Here is a 16,266-nt window from a genome sequence, read left to right as displayed (position 1 = left end):
GTATTCACTGTTGTGGAACAAGACGACACAGTGGTAGGCCAAGATTAATCATAAACTCTGCCTCCTGTTCTTATCTGCAAAGAGTGAATAGAAGCTCCTTTCTCTTCTTGGGTGACATACTCTAGAAACAGTTACAAAAGGTTAATTTCGGTCAACGGTTTAGGTTAAAAGATAAGCATTCAGAAAAGGGGTCTTTGGGGGGAGAAGAAATGTGAGTATAATCTCCTGTTCAACCACTTCTGGAATCCATGGATCCTGCGACTTTCCACTATAGCCCTGGGCGAGAGAAGAGAATCTCCAACCACACCTAATTTTCTTCCTCCCACCACAGGCTAGGGAATGCTTTTAAATTAGACACCAAGTGTCTTTTTTTAAATTTGATCCGACAGGTGCGCAAAGACGCCAAATAAAAAGTCACAACATTTCCATGTCCAACTTAACAGAGAAAAGCATGACATCAATGCTGAGCAATGCTTAGAGCATCAAAGGGAGGAAATAGAGCGATCTTCACATTCCACTTGCCAACGTCAGACTTTCCATCAGTAATAGAAACAAACAAAATCAGAGTGCAGGAAAACAAAATCAGAGTGCAGGAAAGAAACGCTTTGTAGAATTGACCTGCCCAATGCCAACGATTCTGTAAAATTGTGAAGAGTTCCTTTGTTGTCCCTTCAAACAAATTACATTTTATTGGAACTTCAAAAGAAAAACAATTGTATTCTTTTTTCTGAAAGTGCTAAGGGATATGGACTGGTTATAAAGAATATTCTAAAAATATTGAATCTATGGCGATTTTCTGCAGGAAAAACACAGGCTTGGGAATTGCATCCCTCTGGAAAAATACCTTCAATGTTGTTAGGGAGAATTATCTGTTTAGGCTGAATTTCCTAACCTAGTGAGTCCCCCAGCAGCTTTGCTGGATTTCTGGAGTTTGTTTTTTTCCTCCTGCCAAGAGTGAGACTCTTTTTCTCCCACTCTTGGACATGGATTTGTGGTGTTCCTTTGACTGTTAATGTGTTTTATGGGCTATGGGGTCCTTTACTCCATAGGGCCTCATGTGTTTTTACTATGTGTGTTACACAGCACCCTCCGTGCAGTGACACAGGGGTGTCATAGTGACACCCCACCATAGACTCCATACCCTGGGACTGACTACTGTCTCCCAGGGCATGTAAAGTCACCATTGGCTTTACTAGTCCCAAATTATGAACAGAAACCAGTACAAACCATCATATTGTGGACATACTGGTCGGGGCAATTCGATTGCCCCGTGGTCTGTTAGTCGAGGGGGCACGTCTCCATCCCCCCTGATCGAGGTTTGGCTGGTGGCAGTGGATACTACTTTTTATATTCGACCGCGAATATATCTCTATGGGATTTTCCCATTGTTCGAGGCTACCAACTTTAATTATTTAATTCTCATAGCCTCGAACATACCGCCGGTTTATTTATTTAATATTAATTCGCCGGTTGGTATTTTTTGCCAGAACTCGATTCTAAAATGGCGTTTGTGTTCTCTTCTGTGACTCCAACCCAAGTCGAGCCCTTTGTTCCACTTTTTGGCGGGCTTCTCCACAGAAGCCTCCAAAAGTGGTGCCACTCTGTCTGGGTACCACAGGGGTGTGGGAGGGGGTTTAGGCACCCTGGACTGAGTTACCTGGGTAACTCAAGTCGCACTCTTGTATGATTTCCCCAAGTGGTGAGCCGGCCGGCTCACCACTTAGCATGTTTGAGTGACAGCTAGGCTGAGTGAATGGGGGTGTGCTGCATAAAAGCAGGGCTTTTGGGACTGGAACTTCATAAGTCGCCACAGGACCGGAGAATCCGACGAGGGAGAAGCCGAGCCGACCTGCTACGACGACACCACCGGTGGAGCCCTGCGGAACCAACTCACCACTTCCCGACGACAGAGAAGATCTCTCGGCTGGAGAGTCTTCTTCCCCTGACTGGTGGGCACAACCAGTTCACCTTTTTTTCCTCGCATCCCAGGACGTCTGGTGGTCGAATTGCCCGTGCCAAGCACCGCTGGCAACCAGATAGCCACTTACCACTGGACCGCGAATAAAAGGACCGCTCCTTTTAACTGAGAACTCCGCAGCTGGTTTCTTCCCTGGCAGTGCAACGGACTCCTGTCTTCCTCCCCGACGAGATCCTCTCTTCCCCCAGACGAAGAATCGACTTGCATCCGCTGCCAGGAACAACTGCCCCCGCTGGAGTATTCTCACCACTTTAAGGTACCGTGTCCGCCAGTCCTCCCTTTCTAAAGATTGCTACAAGGTAATAATAATCCCTTAACCTTCTGGACTGGGCTGACCGCCTTGACCATATAACTGGTCCCTTTCTTTTGGTCCAACTCTTTCTGAACCTTCTCAAGAGACTTTTGTGCACTTTTCAACCATGTGACCTTGGACACATTTCGTTCTGATCCTCTTAAAGTGGATCCGGCTTTCTGAACTATAACTTCACGGTTTGACTCTGCCTTCCTCTCTTGCTGTGTTCTTTTGAAAGTGTTGGGATCTGTTTCAAATTATGCTCTGCCTTTCTCTCCCTTTTAAACCGAATTATTAGAGTGCCATCTGCGTTAAGCGCTCACTGCTGTCTGAAAATAAGTGGGGCTTTACTTAAGACTTGTCTAACATTCTTTTAAGGGAGTCTATATCTTTTAGTGACCGTGTTTTTCAACTGCTTAATATTAGTGCCTGTGTGTTTTATTAGATGTGGTTTTAAATAAATAATTATATCTCTTTTACACCAAGCTCTGGTCAGTGTTTGCTTGTTCTACTGTGTTCTTTTAACCTATTGTGAATACTCTGTATACTGCCTAACTCTTCTTGAGGGAAGTCTGACTGCTCAGCCACAGCTACCAAGTGAATCTGTGTGGTACAGACTGCTACCAAGTGGGTTTACTGCCAAACACCTGTAGTCTTAAATCTTTTGCAGAGGTCCCAGAGGGGACTGCACAGGTTTCTGCCTAACAAATGTTAAATCAATTCTTAGAGAGTATAAAGACCGGTAAATGGGCCCATTCACTGGGTATTATTTCACTGCATAAAACAGTTAAGGTTTTATTTTACTTTTCTATTTTGACTAACATTTTTGTATTTTGTGTTTTGTGAAACAGCACAGGCCGATAGTGTCTGAAGCATAATATTCTTGAAAAACATTCAACACAGCATCAGTGACTTGTGTTCTCATCTCAGACATGTGGGTTCCGCCTGCTGAAAAAAGGTTCGGAATCAGTTGGGTCGATTCAGACTTTAGTTGGAAGTCAAAACCTGGAGTACCATTATATTTGATACTTATAAAACCTTTAAATGAAAGTGCTTGAAAGCACAATGAAAGTGTCAAAAAGCAGTATGTGAAAAGTGATATCAATATTAATAATGTAGCAAGTTCACATAAAGAGTAATCTCAAACATCTTGACAGCTGTGAGGGGTCAGAAATGAAAGCTGGACAAAAAGTTGTCATGTTTTTGGTTAAAGAAATTTATTAAAGTAAATGGGTTGGGAATATGCCTCTCTGGCCCCATTCTAAAGAGGAACTTCCCTACCTAGAAACCAAAAACTAAGGATCTGTCTGTATCAGGATGTCAGTAACTGAAAAGCTGTCTGTGTGTCCAAAACCTACTATCCTGACCCTCACACTACAAAACAACAAAGGGGTGCAAGGAAATGTCTTTAACTTGATGTTGGCAAAAGGGTTAAAAAAATAAAAGTATATGAATGACTCCAATTAAAATGTTTTCCAAGGTAAAGACTCTTGGATCCAGAAGGTGATCTCCTTCCCGTGAATTCTTAAATAATATGGCAAAAGTGTCTCTTTAGCTAATAGCTCCTTTGTGTCTTCACTGGACTCACAAAGTTCATGTTTAAGCATCTTTCTGTAGCATTTCTCTTTGCAGATCTCCTGGTATACCCCACTGCCAGGAATCTTTATACAGTTTCAGCTGCCTGGTTTACTCGCCTGCTAGGACTTCTTATGCGTTCACAATTCTTTGGCTATACCACAATAGCATGTACTGTGAGGTGCTTGGTGTATCCATCTATGGTAACATTCGCTCAAAATGTTCCCCCACACTGGCATCTCATGAATCTGTACCTGAATGGGGTTCGACTTTGTACTTTGCCCTGTCTGCATTCTAACATTCTTCTTATTAGATGTTGAATTTGTACTTTGCCTTGACTGCATTCAAAAAATGGGTATTTTCTGCATCAGCCATTTCGTATCATTCAAACATGTGTTGGCGCGTTTGACGGAACGCCCCGGGGTCCTCAGCTACCTTGGGCCAACTCACTGGTTCCTTTCAGGGTCTCAGATTCTGCTCGCGCCTCTGCGGAGTGGTTCTTTCACCTACTTTCCACTTTGGAGTGTGCAGATATTCTTCCAGCGTCCTGTGTGGCCCTGCGGTCACATGCCAGCTGGCCTTTTTGGCCCGGACTGGAGAACACGGTCTGTTCAAGCGGCCCAACATCTAGGAGCTCCTGCGCAGCTCCCAGCATCTCCACTGTCATTCTTGGTCCCATGCAGTGTTTCTCCTCCTGTCCCGGTGGCCGCCTTCGTTCCACCACACCTGTCCATGTGCCTCACATTCGTGAGTCTCTGCATGGGGGATCAACGTCTTCTCCTGCATTGCTTGATTCATTAGTGCGGTTGCCATCTTTAAATGTCCCACGCACGGAAGACTATGAAAAACAACAAGCCTGCATGTTGTACTTTGAGCTCCTGTCACTTTGCACAAACTCCCTCATCCCCCCCCTCCTCTTCTCAGTGGGTGGTTATCTGAGTTGGAGTCCATGGATGTCATTGGACTTTTAAGTCTCAGAGATTTCACACAAAGGCACATCAGAAACAAATGGTGTTATGTGCGAGTTGTGGGTGTTTGTGTCAAAGGTGGGGGGTTGACCAGAATGTCAATAAGCCATTAAGAACTCAGGTATTAGAGCGTCTTGCTCGTGGGAAATAGGGGAATACTAGGTCTCATCCAATTAAGTCATAACATCTCCCCAGTAGTTTTCTCCTCCCATGTGATCCTCCCTCATATAACCGCTCGAGGGTCAGGATCAGGTAGCCGCTGCAGTTCCCTGGCCACATGGGAGGTAATCACCAGGGAATCCATGACGACTCCATTGGATTCATCACAATGTCAAGAACCACGCTAAGAGGAACCACGCCGTGGGAAACGGTGTGGTTGCAAGGCCAAGAGTGGGAGAGGGAAACCCTGATGCAGAAGGTTCTCCGCCCAAGAAATTAAGGCAGCGGGAACCGCGCATGAAGAAAGGGACACATCAAGAACGCAGCGGTTAACGGGATGCATGCCGAGACAGAAACCGGAAGAATCCCAGAGCAAAGGAACGAGAGAAGCAACCAGGGAGGATAGATGGGTTACCGAGTTGCCTGCACGCGTATGCCTCTCTGTGGGAATAACGCTGAGTAAAGGGAACCGAGGCAAGGGAACTCAAAGAGCAACAGGTAATACCATAGAAACCAGATTGGTTGCCAGGTTGTCTGGCAGAGCGTGCTGCCTCATGAGAATAGAGCTAGATACAAAGGAAGGCTAACGTATTTGTGAACCAAACTACGAATGTGTTATTGAACCCATATCTCAAGGGTGAAAGCAGTATAAAGAGAAATGCTGACGAAAAAGAGGCAAATAACCTCAAGGGAGTGAATATTGAAAAGAACTGTGTGAAGCAATAGTGGATAAGCCAAACATGGGCTAAGGTAATTTCATGGTTAAAAAGGAAAAGTCATAGCTTAAAGTCCTGGCAGAAGAACATACCAGGTGAAGCTGAAGTGTGTTAACTGTTATAAAATTGGAAGAAGAGCCTGACAGGGGAAGATACCCGGTCACCTGAGAGTCTGGAACTCGCATCTGGGTGTGTATAAGTTATAAATCCAGAACAGCAAATCTTAAGTAAGGTCTAGGCCCTTGAGAGTGTGAACTGTTATAAATCTGGAAAGGAGAATCTCAAGGAAGACCCATGCCCTTGACATTTTGTACTATTATCAATATGTAAAAAGAGCCCGACAGGGGAAGAAACCAAATGGCATACAACTCTGGGACCTGTATAAAACTGTGTTAAAGTAAAAGGAGAATCCCTAGGAAGACACATAACCTTAGGATTTGAACCATATGGAAAGTGAAGAAAAACCTTGGGGAATGTGCCATTTCCTTGCGTACTATGAACACATCAAGAGGAGGGAGTGATCCTCTTGGGTTCTTAAGAACTTAACTATTTTCTTTATTTGAATTTTAGCTAATAGTACAAGGAATCTGGGGAAGGGAGCCATTTCCTGGAACTGTGAACATTGTCCATTTGAAACCTTTCCGTTGTGAGTTGAACCTTTGTGTTGGATTGAAACATTTGTGCACTTTTTTTTGTCAAATCAAGAGACAATACCCTTTACGCCTTAAGAGTTTGTTTTTAGAGTGTGAGGGCCAGAATAGGATTACGGACACAGGACAGATATTGCTTTGGACATCTTGACAAAGGACAGACCCATTAGTTTTGCTTGAGGTAGGCAAATACCTCCTAGAATAGGAATAGTGACGCATTTTACAAACTCCATTTGTTTCAATAAAGGTTTAAAACCAAAACCCATGAGTCATTTGAGCCTGCGTCTCATTCCTGGCTCTTCGCAGTCACAACAAGATATGTTCATAATAAATAACTTACATTTTCAAAATCCTTCATGGTTCGAGCTCTGATAGGTGAAAATCCATGGTCTGCAAAGCTTAAGATTTCTGGAAACGTGATACAAAAGAAGAAAGTTGTAATACAAGCAGAACTTATACTCACTTACAATATTTCTGTTGTGGTAAATTACACCCATGAGAAAGGGCCATGCATAGAATGTTTATCTGATGATTTAGGAATGAGTAATAGTTTTAGAGTATCAGAACGGTCAATCTGCAGCCAGTGCAAGGATTGCCCAACACCAGTGTCACCCTTCTTCCAAACCAATACTTGCGGCCAATCAACCACCCGCGAGATTGCAAACATACATCCAGAAACAAGCACCCCAACCGAATTTACGAAATACTGTCCACCTTGCCCCTGCTATGCTCCTTGATTTACCCCTCCCTTATTTTAATTTTTCTGTCCATGGACTAAGGAATGTTTACAACAGGTGTATGCTTTCTGACAAGTGATAATTGATTGCAGATGTTTGTTGTCCTGTCCTTTTCTTTGTTTGACTGAAAAAAGAAATAGTCAATAAGTTCAATGTGCTTGATTCCATAAAATGAGTTTTCTTAATAGCTCCTCTTTGCTTGTTGGAAGTATATTCTCATGTTAATTACTGATTTTCATATAGCTTAGTCCTTGGTTTCTCTGATAAATTTTCTTGAATTAGATAGAATGTATATTCTATCAGCTCGTTTGTTTGTTTGTTTATTTGATATAGCGCAAAACCCGAAGGTAGAAGGGCGCAGATATTACAATACTTGAGAACTTGGTTACAAGGTGATGCATAAGTAAAAACAGCCGAGACATATATTTACAAATGTAGGTAAGGTGAAAACATTAAGGCAAGATGGGATAAGCACGAGGCAAGCGGGTGAGCATAGATGGCGTAGTCAGGAGGGCAGGTTGTTCAGTCAGGTTATATGTCGTTAGTACGTAGCCAGGTGAGGGTCTGGCCTCTGAAGCTTGGGTAGGGTTGGTCAGTTCTGAGATTGGCAGGGAGTCTGTTCCAGGTTTGGACTGCTATGACCAGGAAGCTGGAGCCGCCGGCAGTACTTTTTTTGTATCTGGGCACCATTAAGGTGTCTACGCTGGCCCTTCTAGTGGGACGGTTAGACGATCTCTTGGTAATTCCTTCTGTCAGGTAAGGAGGAGCTATGTTGTTGAGGTATTTGGATGTGAGGGAGAGGGTTTTTAGGGTAATCCTGTCCTTAATTTTTAACCAGTGGATGTTTCTTCGGGCGGCGGATATATGAATTCTGGATGGGATGTTTAAGGTTGCTCTTAAGGCGTTATTTTGGAGAGTTTGTAGTTTATCGAGGATGTATTTGTTTGATCCTGCATACAGAGCGTTGCAATAGTCCAATCTGGATATGATTATTGCATTAGCCAGTGTGATGCAGCTGGTCTCGGATAGGAAAGGTCTGCACGCTCAGATTAATTTACAGGCATACGCTGTGGAGGATGCTAGGGAATTGATTTGCTTCTTGAAAGTGAGTGCTGAGTCAAGATACACCCCTAGGGTTTTGACTGCAGGCATCACTTTAATGACATTGTTGTCGATGTTAAAAGAGGTATAGTTGGGGTCAAGTTTAATTGCTGTCTCTGTGCCAAGGATTAGCAGCTCGTCATCGGGATGCCAACCATGCCTGAATGAGGAGATATATCTCGTTTACCAAGGCCGAATCATCAGCATAGTTGCCCGAAAGGGGGATGAGGATCTGAGTGTCATCAGCATAATTTGTGTAGATAACACCCAGTCAGTCCAACTTGTCGAATAAGGGCTTGGTAAAGATGTTGTATATCGTAGGAGATACACAGGATCCTTGGGGGACGCCGCAGGAGACTTGTATGGTATCGGCGGCTGCTAGGGGGGAGAAGACTCTCATTGTACGGTTCGCAAGGAAGGATTGCACCCAGGATATGGCATCACTTGAGAAATGGGCGGCTGTGCTGAGGTGATTGCATAAGACAGCATGATCTACCAAGTCAAAGGCCGCCGATAGGTCAAGGAGGAGTAGCATAGCTGATTTTCCATTGTCCTTCAGCTCGTCAATTTTGGTCTTGAGGTCTATCAGGGCTGTTCCGGTGCCATGAAGGGGGCGGAAGCCCGATTGGCGTGAGCCTAATAGATGGTTGGTTTCCAGGTAGTCCTGTATTTGCAAGTAGGCTACTCTGTCTATGATTTTTAATAGGAAGGGGACGGTGGTTATAGGTCTGTAGTTGGTTGGTATGGAAGGGTCAAGTGTTTGTTTTTTGAGCAAGGGGAGTACCTAGGATTGTTTGAGGTTGTTGGGTACTAGGTTTGACCTGAAGGAGGCATTGATGAGCTTGGCAATAAAGGGGGCAAGATCTCTGGCTGCATCCTTGATAATTTGGGGTGGACAGTTGTCTCCTTTACAGTTGGAGGGTTTTAGCGAGAGTATGATTTTTTCAGTCTCTGGTATAGTTATTTGTTTGAAGGTCAAAGGCTCGGTGGTACTTTTAGATGGGTTGAGAGGCGATTGTGAAGCCCCGGTCACCAGGGGTGGGTCTGGTGGTGAGGGTAGAGAAGCTTTTTTATTGGCAATTTTAGTTTGGAGGGAGCTGATTTTACCTGCGAGGGCGTTTTGTATATTGGTACACCATGATTTGTCTTTGGGGGTATTGTCGGTCTGAGGTATGGGTGATTCCATTTCGCGGAGGATAGAGAATAGTTCCTTGGTGTCGGATTTGGCTTTATCTATTCTGTCATTATAGGTGTTCTTTTTGGTGCTGATGATTTCCGTTTTATACAGTTTGGAGTTATTGGTAAGCTTAGTTTTGTTCGCCTCGGTGGGTGAGTGACTCCAGATTGATTGCAACTTTCTTTTCTGAGTTCTTAATTCTTTCAATTGTGGTGTGAACCAGTTGTTCAGATGAGAGAGTTGTCTGCTTTTTCGGGTTTTAAGCAGGGCAATGGTGTCAGTGCTTTGGATACCGTACTATTGCAGACTTCCACGAGTAAGGTGGGGTCAGAGTTGTTGTCTAGGTTAAGGGTGGGGAGAAGGTGAGGTAGAAGTAGTTCTGCCGTGACATCTTTTTTGCACCTAGTGGGGAGTGGCGGGGCCATGAGTATAGGTTTGGGATGGATAAGATCAAGTGTGGTAGAGAATGTGATTAGGTGGTGATCTGTCCAAGATTGCAGTGTTATGGTGGTGATGCTGATGTTGCAATTCAGATCAACAATCCAATCTAGATTCCTTCCTTTGGAGTGTGTGCGGGCATCGACTTTTTGTGTCAGGCCAAGGTCTTTTAATAGCGAGGTTATGGCAAGGGCGTGTTTTTCGGTGCAGTCATTGAAGCCGAGGTTAAAGTCTCCCAATAGGAGGGTTTGTGCGTGGTCTTTAGTCTTGTTGGACAGGATGCCGGTTAGGTCATCCTCGAAGGATCCTAGTGGTCTGTAGATCGCGTGGATGGTGAGGGTTCAGTTGCATGATAGTTGGAGTTTGGCCGTCAGGAGTTCACAGGACTGATATGGCAAGGAGGTGGTTAGCTTAATTGGTAGGTTGGATTTGTGGATAGTGGCAAGGCCACCTCCTCTGGAGGTGGGTATGTCGGCTCTTAGTATTTGGTAGTTCTCTGGTACTGCTAGCATGATTGCAGGGCCTGCAGCCTCGTGGAGCCAGGTTTCTGTCACAACCAGTATGTCCAGGTTCTCGTTAATTAAGGTGTCTGAGATCTCTGTGGCATGAGCTACCATAGACCTAGCATTAATGAGGGACCCCATTAGTGATAAAGTGCTGGTGGGTAAGGTAGTATTAAGTTTGAGATTTTTAGTTGGGGTTCTTCTTTGTAGGGTTGTCTGGTTGGCTGTTGGGATGGTGGGAGGCAGGTGGTGGGTAGGGTTGGGGTATTGTGTATGTTTATTGGATGAGTCGATGTAGCCTCTGAAGGTTCTATGGGATGAGGGTTCGTGGAGGTGGGATGGTCTTGCCCTCAGTCTCATATTTCTATCCTCTGGGGTGCATAAGGCAATGGAGGCGAGAGCCATAGTGAGGATGAGGCTTGCTACCAGGTGTGATGGTTGAGTGGTCATAGTTTCCAGCATGGTTGTGTGGTCATGGATTTGGCCTGGATCTATCTTGGTGGCACAGTGGCAAGAATCTAGAGTCTGCACAGTGACTAAGACCATCTAAGTTCAAATGGGGCAAGAGGGCTAAAAAGCATGGAACACCTTCTAAATGCAAGATATTAAAAAATGCATGGAACACCTTCTAAATGTGGGATATTAAAAATGCATGCAACACCTTCTAAATGTGGGATATTAAAAATGCATGCAACACCTTCTAAATGCGGATATTAAAAATGCAGGGAACACCTAAATGCAAGATATTAAAAATGCATGGAACACCTTCTAAATGCAAGATATTAAAAATGCATGGAACACCAACTAAATGCAAGATATTAAAAAATGCATGGAACACCAACTAAATTTCAAATAGAACATGAGGCTAAAATGCATGGAGCACCATCTAAGTATGGGCTATGGTGAGATGGCTGAGATATGAGCGATATGTGCTGTAAGTAGAACAGTGTAGAGTAGGCTGATCGGGTAGGCATAGGCACGGGCTGGCGGTTGCTGGTAAGAAGACAATGCAGCCAGAGAAAGTGCGTAGCATTGGGTCGGCATAGGCTAGTGGGGGTAGAAGGCGTCAACAGCAGTCCATGTGGCGCTCAGGAGCAGGGAATCATGCAGATGGTGGCTGGGTGCTCACCATACGGTTAGGCAAGGTATGCGATGCTAGTGATTGCCATGCTTGCAACACTGTACCTTAGGGTGACATCCTGGAGCAGGTAGCACTTAAGCACAGGGAGGCAGCGTTTCATGCAGGAGGCAGGGACCGGCACGGTGCGTTGTTATGTGGTCCCATCATGGTGGAAGGCAGGGATCCTTGCGAGATAACTTTAGGAAGCAGGGATAAAGGAGTGGGCCGTGCCGCACCTCCCATGCGCCGAACAGGTGCAAAACAGGGCCTTTGTGTGGCCTTCGTGGCTGGCCACCGGCGACTCCGCCTACCGGCGGATGTTTACTGTAAAAACCAGCTGCTAACGAGCTTCAGCCTCGTTGTCGTGCTGCACGGCGCCCGGCATGCGGGAGTCAGGCACCTTCGTGGGACAGGGTCATGCAGGCCCTTCTACTGCGATGCCGGCGATGTTGCTGCGGTGCACTCCATGTGCAAGGGGCAGCTTCAGGGATGGAGGGGGGGGCTCCTGCCCTCTACCCTGTGCGAGGAAGGATGGAATGGGGGCACAGGCGCAAAACAGGGCCTTTGTGTGGCCTTCGTGGCTGGCCACCGGCGACTCCGCCTACTGGCGGATGTTTCCTGTAAAAACCAGCTGCTAACGAGGTTCAGCCTCGTTGTTGTGCCGCGCGGCGCCCGGCATGCGGGAGTCAGGCTCCTTCGTGGGACAGGGTCAGGCAGGCCCTTCTACTGCGAGCCGGCGATGTTGCTGCGGTGCACTCCATGTGCAAGGGGCAGCTTCAGGGATGGAGGGGGGGCTCCTACCCTCTACCCTCTGTGAGGAAGGATGGAATGGGGCACAGGCGCAAAACAGGGCCTTTGTGTGGCCTTCGTGGCTGGCCACCGGCGACTCCGCCTAACGGCGGATGTTTCCTGTAAAAACCAGCTGCTAACAAGGTTAGCATCAGTAAATATTCATATACATTGATTCTCTCAAATGATACTCTTAAATAGTCCTCAGATATTTCTGTCAGTTGGTCCTGAATTGATACTTAGTTAATCCTCTTGATTTATCTTCTTGAATAATCCTAAAAATATCTTTTATTTTTCTCGCAATTGATCCTCTCATTTGGTCCTCTTCATTTGTCCTCAAAAGATAGTTTCAATTAATCCTCAACAAATGTCTTGGACTATTACTCCAGGAACCTTCACCATTTACTATTCTGGCTAGGGCTGTTGGGACTAGTAATCTAATACATCTTGAGAGTGAAAGGTTGCAGACCCCTGCCCTATACCAAGGAGCGCTGTTTAGCAAGGATGGGAGTGATGCACCTGGGCATCCAAGGGTTAAGGGTGTAGAATTCCTATAACCCCACCCCCTGGGCAAGTTCTTTATTGTCAGGGACAAGACTATTTCATAAACACATTATCTACTGGGCAAGTAGACAGTAGGGAAAGTCTGAATATGTTTTTCATATTTTCAAAATGCTTGCTTTGCATTATTTTGTACTTGGGAGGCACCATGACTACCAAGTGTGGGTTGGTCAATTGGCAGCACGGCTCCAGCAACTGTGTGTTGGTTGCATTGTGGTTGGAGAATTCTACTGCCAGAGTGAGTAGGGATGTCAAAGCTCTCAATCTTTTCGAAATTGCAATCAGTCTCCTTTAACGTTTAAAAACGGGTCCAACTGCAGTTGCCCATTGAGCAGCCACATTATGAAAAGGTCTGTCATTGAAGACTACCTTTGGGTACCTTAGGCCAGAGACCACCTAGATTGTTCTGATGGGTTAGAGATAATGCATCTGCCTTTAGGCCATCACCATCAGTCAGGCAGCTATTAAATAGTAGAAGTTACCTAGCTCTACTGATAAGGCTGGGGTCGAGGATGCCTGGGTTAGGAAGGAACTGCCCATCCATTAGGTAAAATAGGAGGCACAGCCCCTTCACTACAACTCCAATAAACAACATCCTCAAACTATCTTCAGGAGTAGGTGTGTTCCTGAATCCACCACTGACACAAGCTAAAAGACTGACAGAAAAGTGGTAGCAATGTAAAGCTCCTTTCATCTTTGTTAAGACCCCATCCATCTGCTCTTTTCAGCTGTAAAACCCGAGTACCATGTTCTCAGTTTTAGCATTACGGATCAAACTAACCAACTTGTCCTTAAAGCTCATATGTACCGCATGCTCACTCCTCCCACAAACCCTCAAAGTGACGAGAGAATGAAACCGCTGAATATCTTCACACTGCCAAGAATTAAAGCGATGAGCTAGAAAGTGGGAACTGTAAACTTATTTTTAATCTTTTGAGAGTTCTGGTAAAATTAGATGCATTTTTTCCTGTTTTTCATATGCATAACTTAAGCTCTTTATTTTTATTGTGTTCTGGTTAACAAAGTTAACCTTTAACAAATACAATACACTTAGTAACCACAAATGAACATAATATTAATCCCACATTCATCAAAAATGAAATCAACTTCATCAAAATTTACACTCCTGTAAAAACGAACACTATATAAAATAAATTCACAAATGTTAATCAATGTTTAAAACTTCACACAAGTTCATCCAAAAGAAGACACTCCAGATATAAAACATCCGATTGTACAACGCTACATTCCAATTACACCAGGTTTAAGAAATTCTTCAAGCATAAGAGATTTTTTAAAAAAGTAGTAGCCAACCACCGTCAAAGTTGTATAACCTGACAAATATGTTAATGTTAAAAGGAGATTTGTACCATGCACTATCACCACTGGAGTGATCCCCTGGCGCTCTGGCGGTTCTGAAAGAAAGGAGGGGTGAGGGGGAGATCGTGGGGATGAGCTGGAGAAGTGCAAGAGAGCAGTGATGTGCTGTTGGCGGCCTCAGCCCGGAATTCCATTGGCTGGGCTTGGGGTGTTATACTGTTGGAAGACGTTGTGTGCTGTTTTGCGGGTATGTGTGTGCTTTGTTTTGCTGTTGTTGCAGTGGACTGAAGTTTGTGCAGGTTGTTGTGTTGTAAGTTTGTGTATGGAGAGGTTGAAGTTCTTAGTGGGTTGGTTAGTTAGCTTTCCTGTCTTGAAGTGAGGGGCTGAATTTCCGTATTTCTAATCAGGTGAGGTGTGCGGGCGTCTCTGTGTCTATGTCCAGCTCAGGGGCTGTACGACACTCACGGTCCCGTTCCAATATGGGATCTGTTCATATGCATAACCTTGCCCAAGTTGGGCAACCGACTGCCTACGGGGCCCCTGTTTGTATGCAGGGCAGGCAGGCTGTTGTGCGTCCCTTGCAGTCTGGCCCAGAAAGCTTTTCTAATCTAGTAGGAGGGCGGCATTGGTAGGCCAGGGTTTACTCCCTCCATGTGTTGAGGCCTGCTCGGCATTCATCATCTTATTTGGTTGCTCATTCATGTTACCGCTCGTACCCCCTTTGGTATGTCGCACAACGCTTGCACTTATGTCCAGGGGTGGCGCCTGCTTTCATTCACAACTCTCTTTGGTCCATGCCCAAAGCTTAATTGGTGTGGCAAGTGCTAATTTTGACCCAACTTTATACAGGTATGATCTATAGCAGCATTTATCGAGCGAGTGATGGTTGTCCGCTGGGAGTTAGCTTGGGATGCTGGATTCTGTCCTTATGGGCGTCGCCTCTCTTGTTATAGTGAGAGTTTCTTAATTCGGTTCTAGATGTTGTCATGGTCGTCCTAGAATTGTTCGCTGGGAGTTGGCTAGGGATCCTGGATTCTGTCCTTATGGGTGTCGCTTGTGTCCTATTAAACATAGTGTCGTCTCTCTTTTGTAGTAAGAGTTTCTTTATTATTTCTAGATGTTGTCATTGTCGTCCTAGATTTGTCATCCTTTCCATTGTGTTTCTTGATTGGTGGTTTTGGTTTTTCAGTTTGCATCTGTGATGGTGAAGAGCCAAGTTTTATTAATTTCCTGAATTGTAGGTGGTCTTTATGTTTCTTATTTCTTTCGGGATGTTGTTCCAGGTTTTTGCGGTTAAGTGAGAGAAGGAGGAGCCCCCAAGTTTTTTCTTAAGGTATGGTTTTTCTTCCAGACGGATTTCGTTGCTTGATCTGAGGAGTCTTGTTGGCTTGCAAACTGAACTTGCTCGCCCTCCCCCTTTCAAGAACTAATCGAATTTTAATTTTAATTTTTTTTTTTTAAGGTGGTTCCTTCTCAGCCCCTTATCAGCTGGACAAACTAACATTAAATACTCAAGGGTTTCACTCAGCCTCAACCTTGCAAAAATGACATCCCATGTGATCAGCTTTCAAATGGCCAAGTCTGATCATAATCTGTTTTGTCGGATACAAGTTCCAGCGAAAGCGCAAGAAGGCAGGCCTTACCAACTTTGCTGGCTACATTGCTAAAAAAAGGGGGCAGTGTACCTTATTTCTTGTAATCCCACTTTAAATGACATAAAGAGGGATTCCATGCATCAATCCAATTGTGTTCAAATATGGTTCTTCCCTCTACAAGGATTCTCTCTTAGCTCTACAACAGAACTGTTCACCTCCAGTAAAAAGGATATTACAAAGATCAAACTTCAACCATCCACAAACAGGGAGCCCGACTGTGGGCATAGAATCTTTCTTACCGGTGACAATATCTTCTACTGCGCTCGTGCTCGCAAGCAAATAATACCCAGCTCATAACAAATGTATAGGAACTGAGTTGGGTACATGCAAAACCCTTTGCCAGACCAAGGCTTCAAGATATGGCAGCACTTCCAATAAGAAGGGTTATATGTCCATACCATATAAAATCTTGGGAGCTATTTTCCCATCATAATATTTTAAGCACAATTTCAAAGAGTATGTACCGTACTGGGAATCCACCCTCACCAATTGAATAGCTAGTGTCTAGGTGCGATCTTTCAGCCACT

At 44.8% G+C, this 16,266-nt stretch overlaps 1 protein-coding gene across 5 annotated transcripts in view; it reads right to left on the bottom strand.

Moving 5' to 3' along the window:
- Positions 1 to 16,266, bottom strand: part of CDK5RAP2 (CDK5 regulatory subunit associated protein 2) — a 2,172,192-nt gene that overhangs the window by 2,084,924 nt on the left and 71,002 nt on the right. For all 5 annotated transcript variants that reach the window (XM_069609888.1, XM_069609889.1, XM_069609892.1 and 2 more), the window contains exon 3: positions 6,679 to 6,746. In XM_069609888.1, the coding sequence (XP_069465989.1) occupies positions 6,679 to 6,746 (68 nt within the window). The remainder of the gene's footprint in view (positions 1 to 6,678; positions 6,747 to 16,266) is intronic.

The sequence above is a fragment of the Ambystoma mexicanum genome, chromosome 8 (genome assembly GCF_040938575.1).
Source record: "Ambystoma mexicanum isolate Mex_15411 chromosome 8, UKY_AmexF1_1, whole genome shotgun sequence".
Taxonomy (NCBI): domain Eukaryota; kingdom Metazoa; phylum Chordata; class Amphibia; order Caudata; family Ambystomatidae; genus Ambystoma; species Ambystoma mexicanum.
Note: the sequence above shows the minus strand (reverse complement) of the source record. Positions and strands in the feature narration are given on the sequence as shown.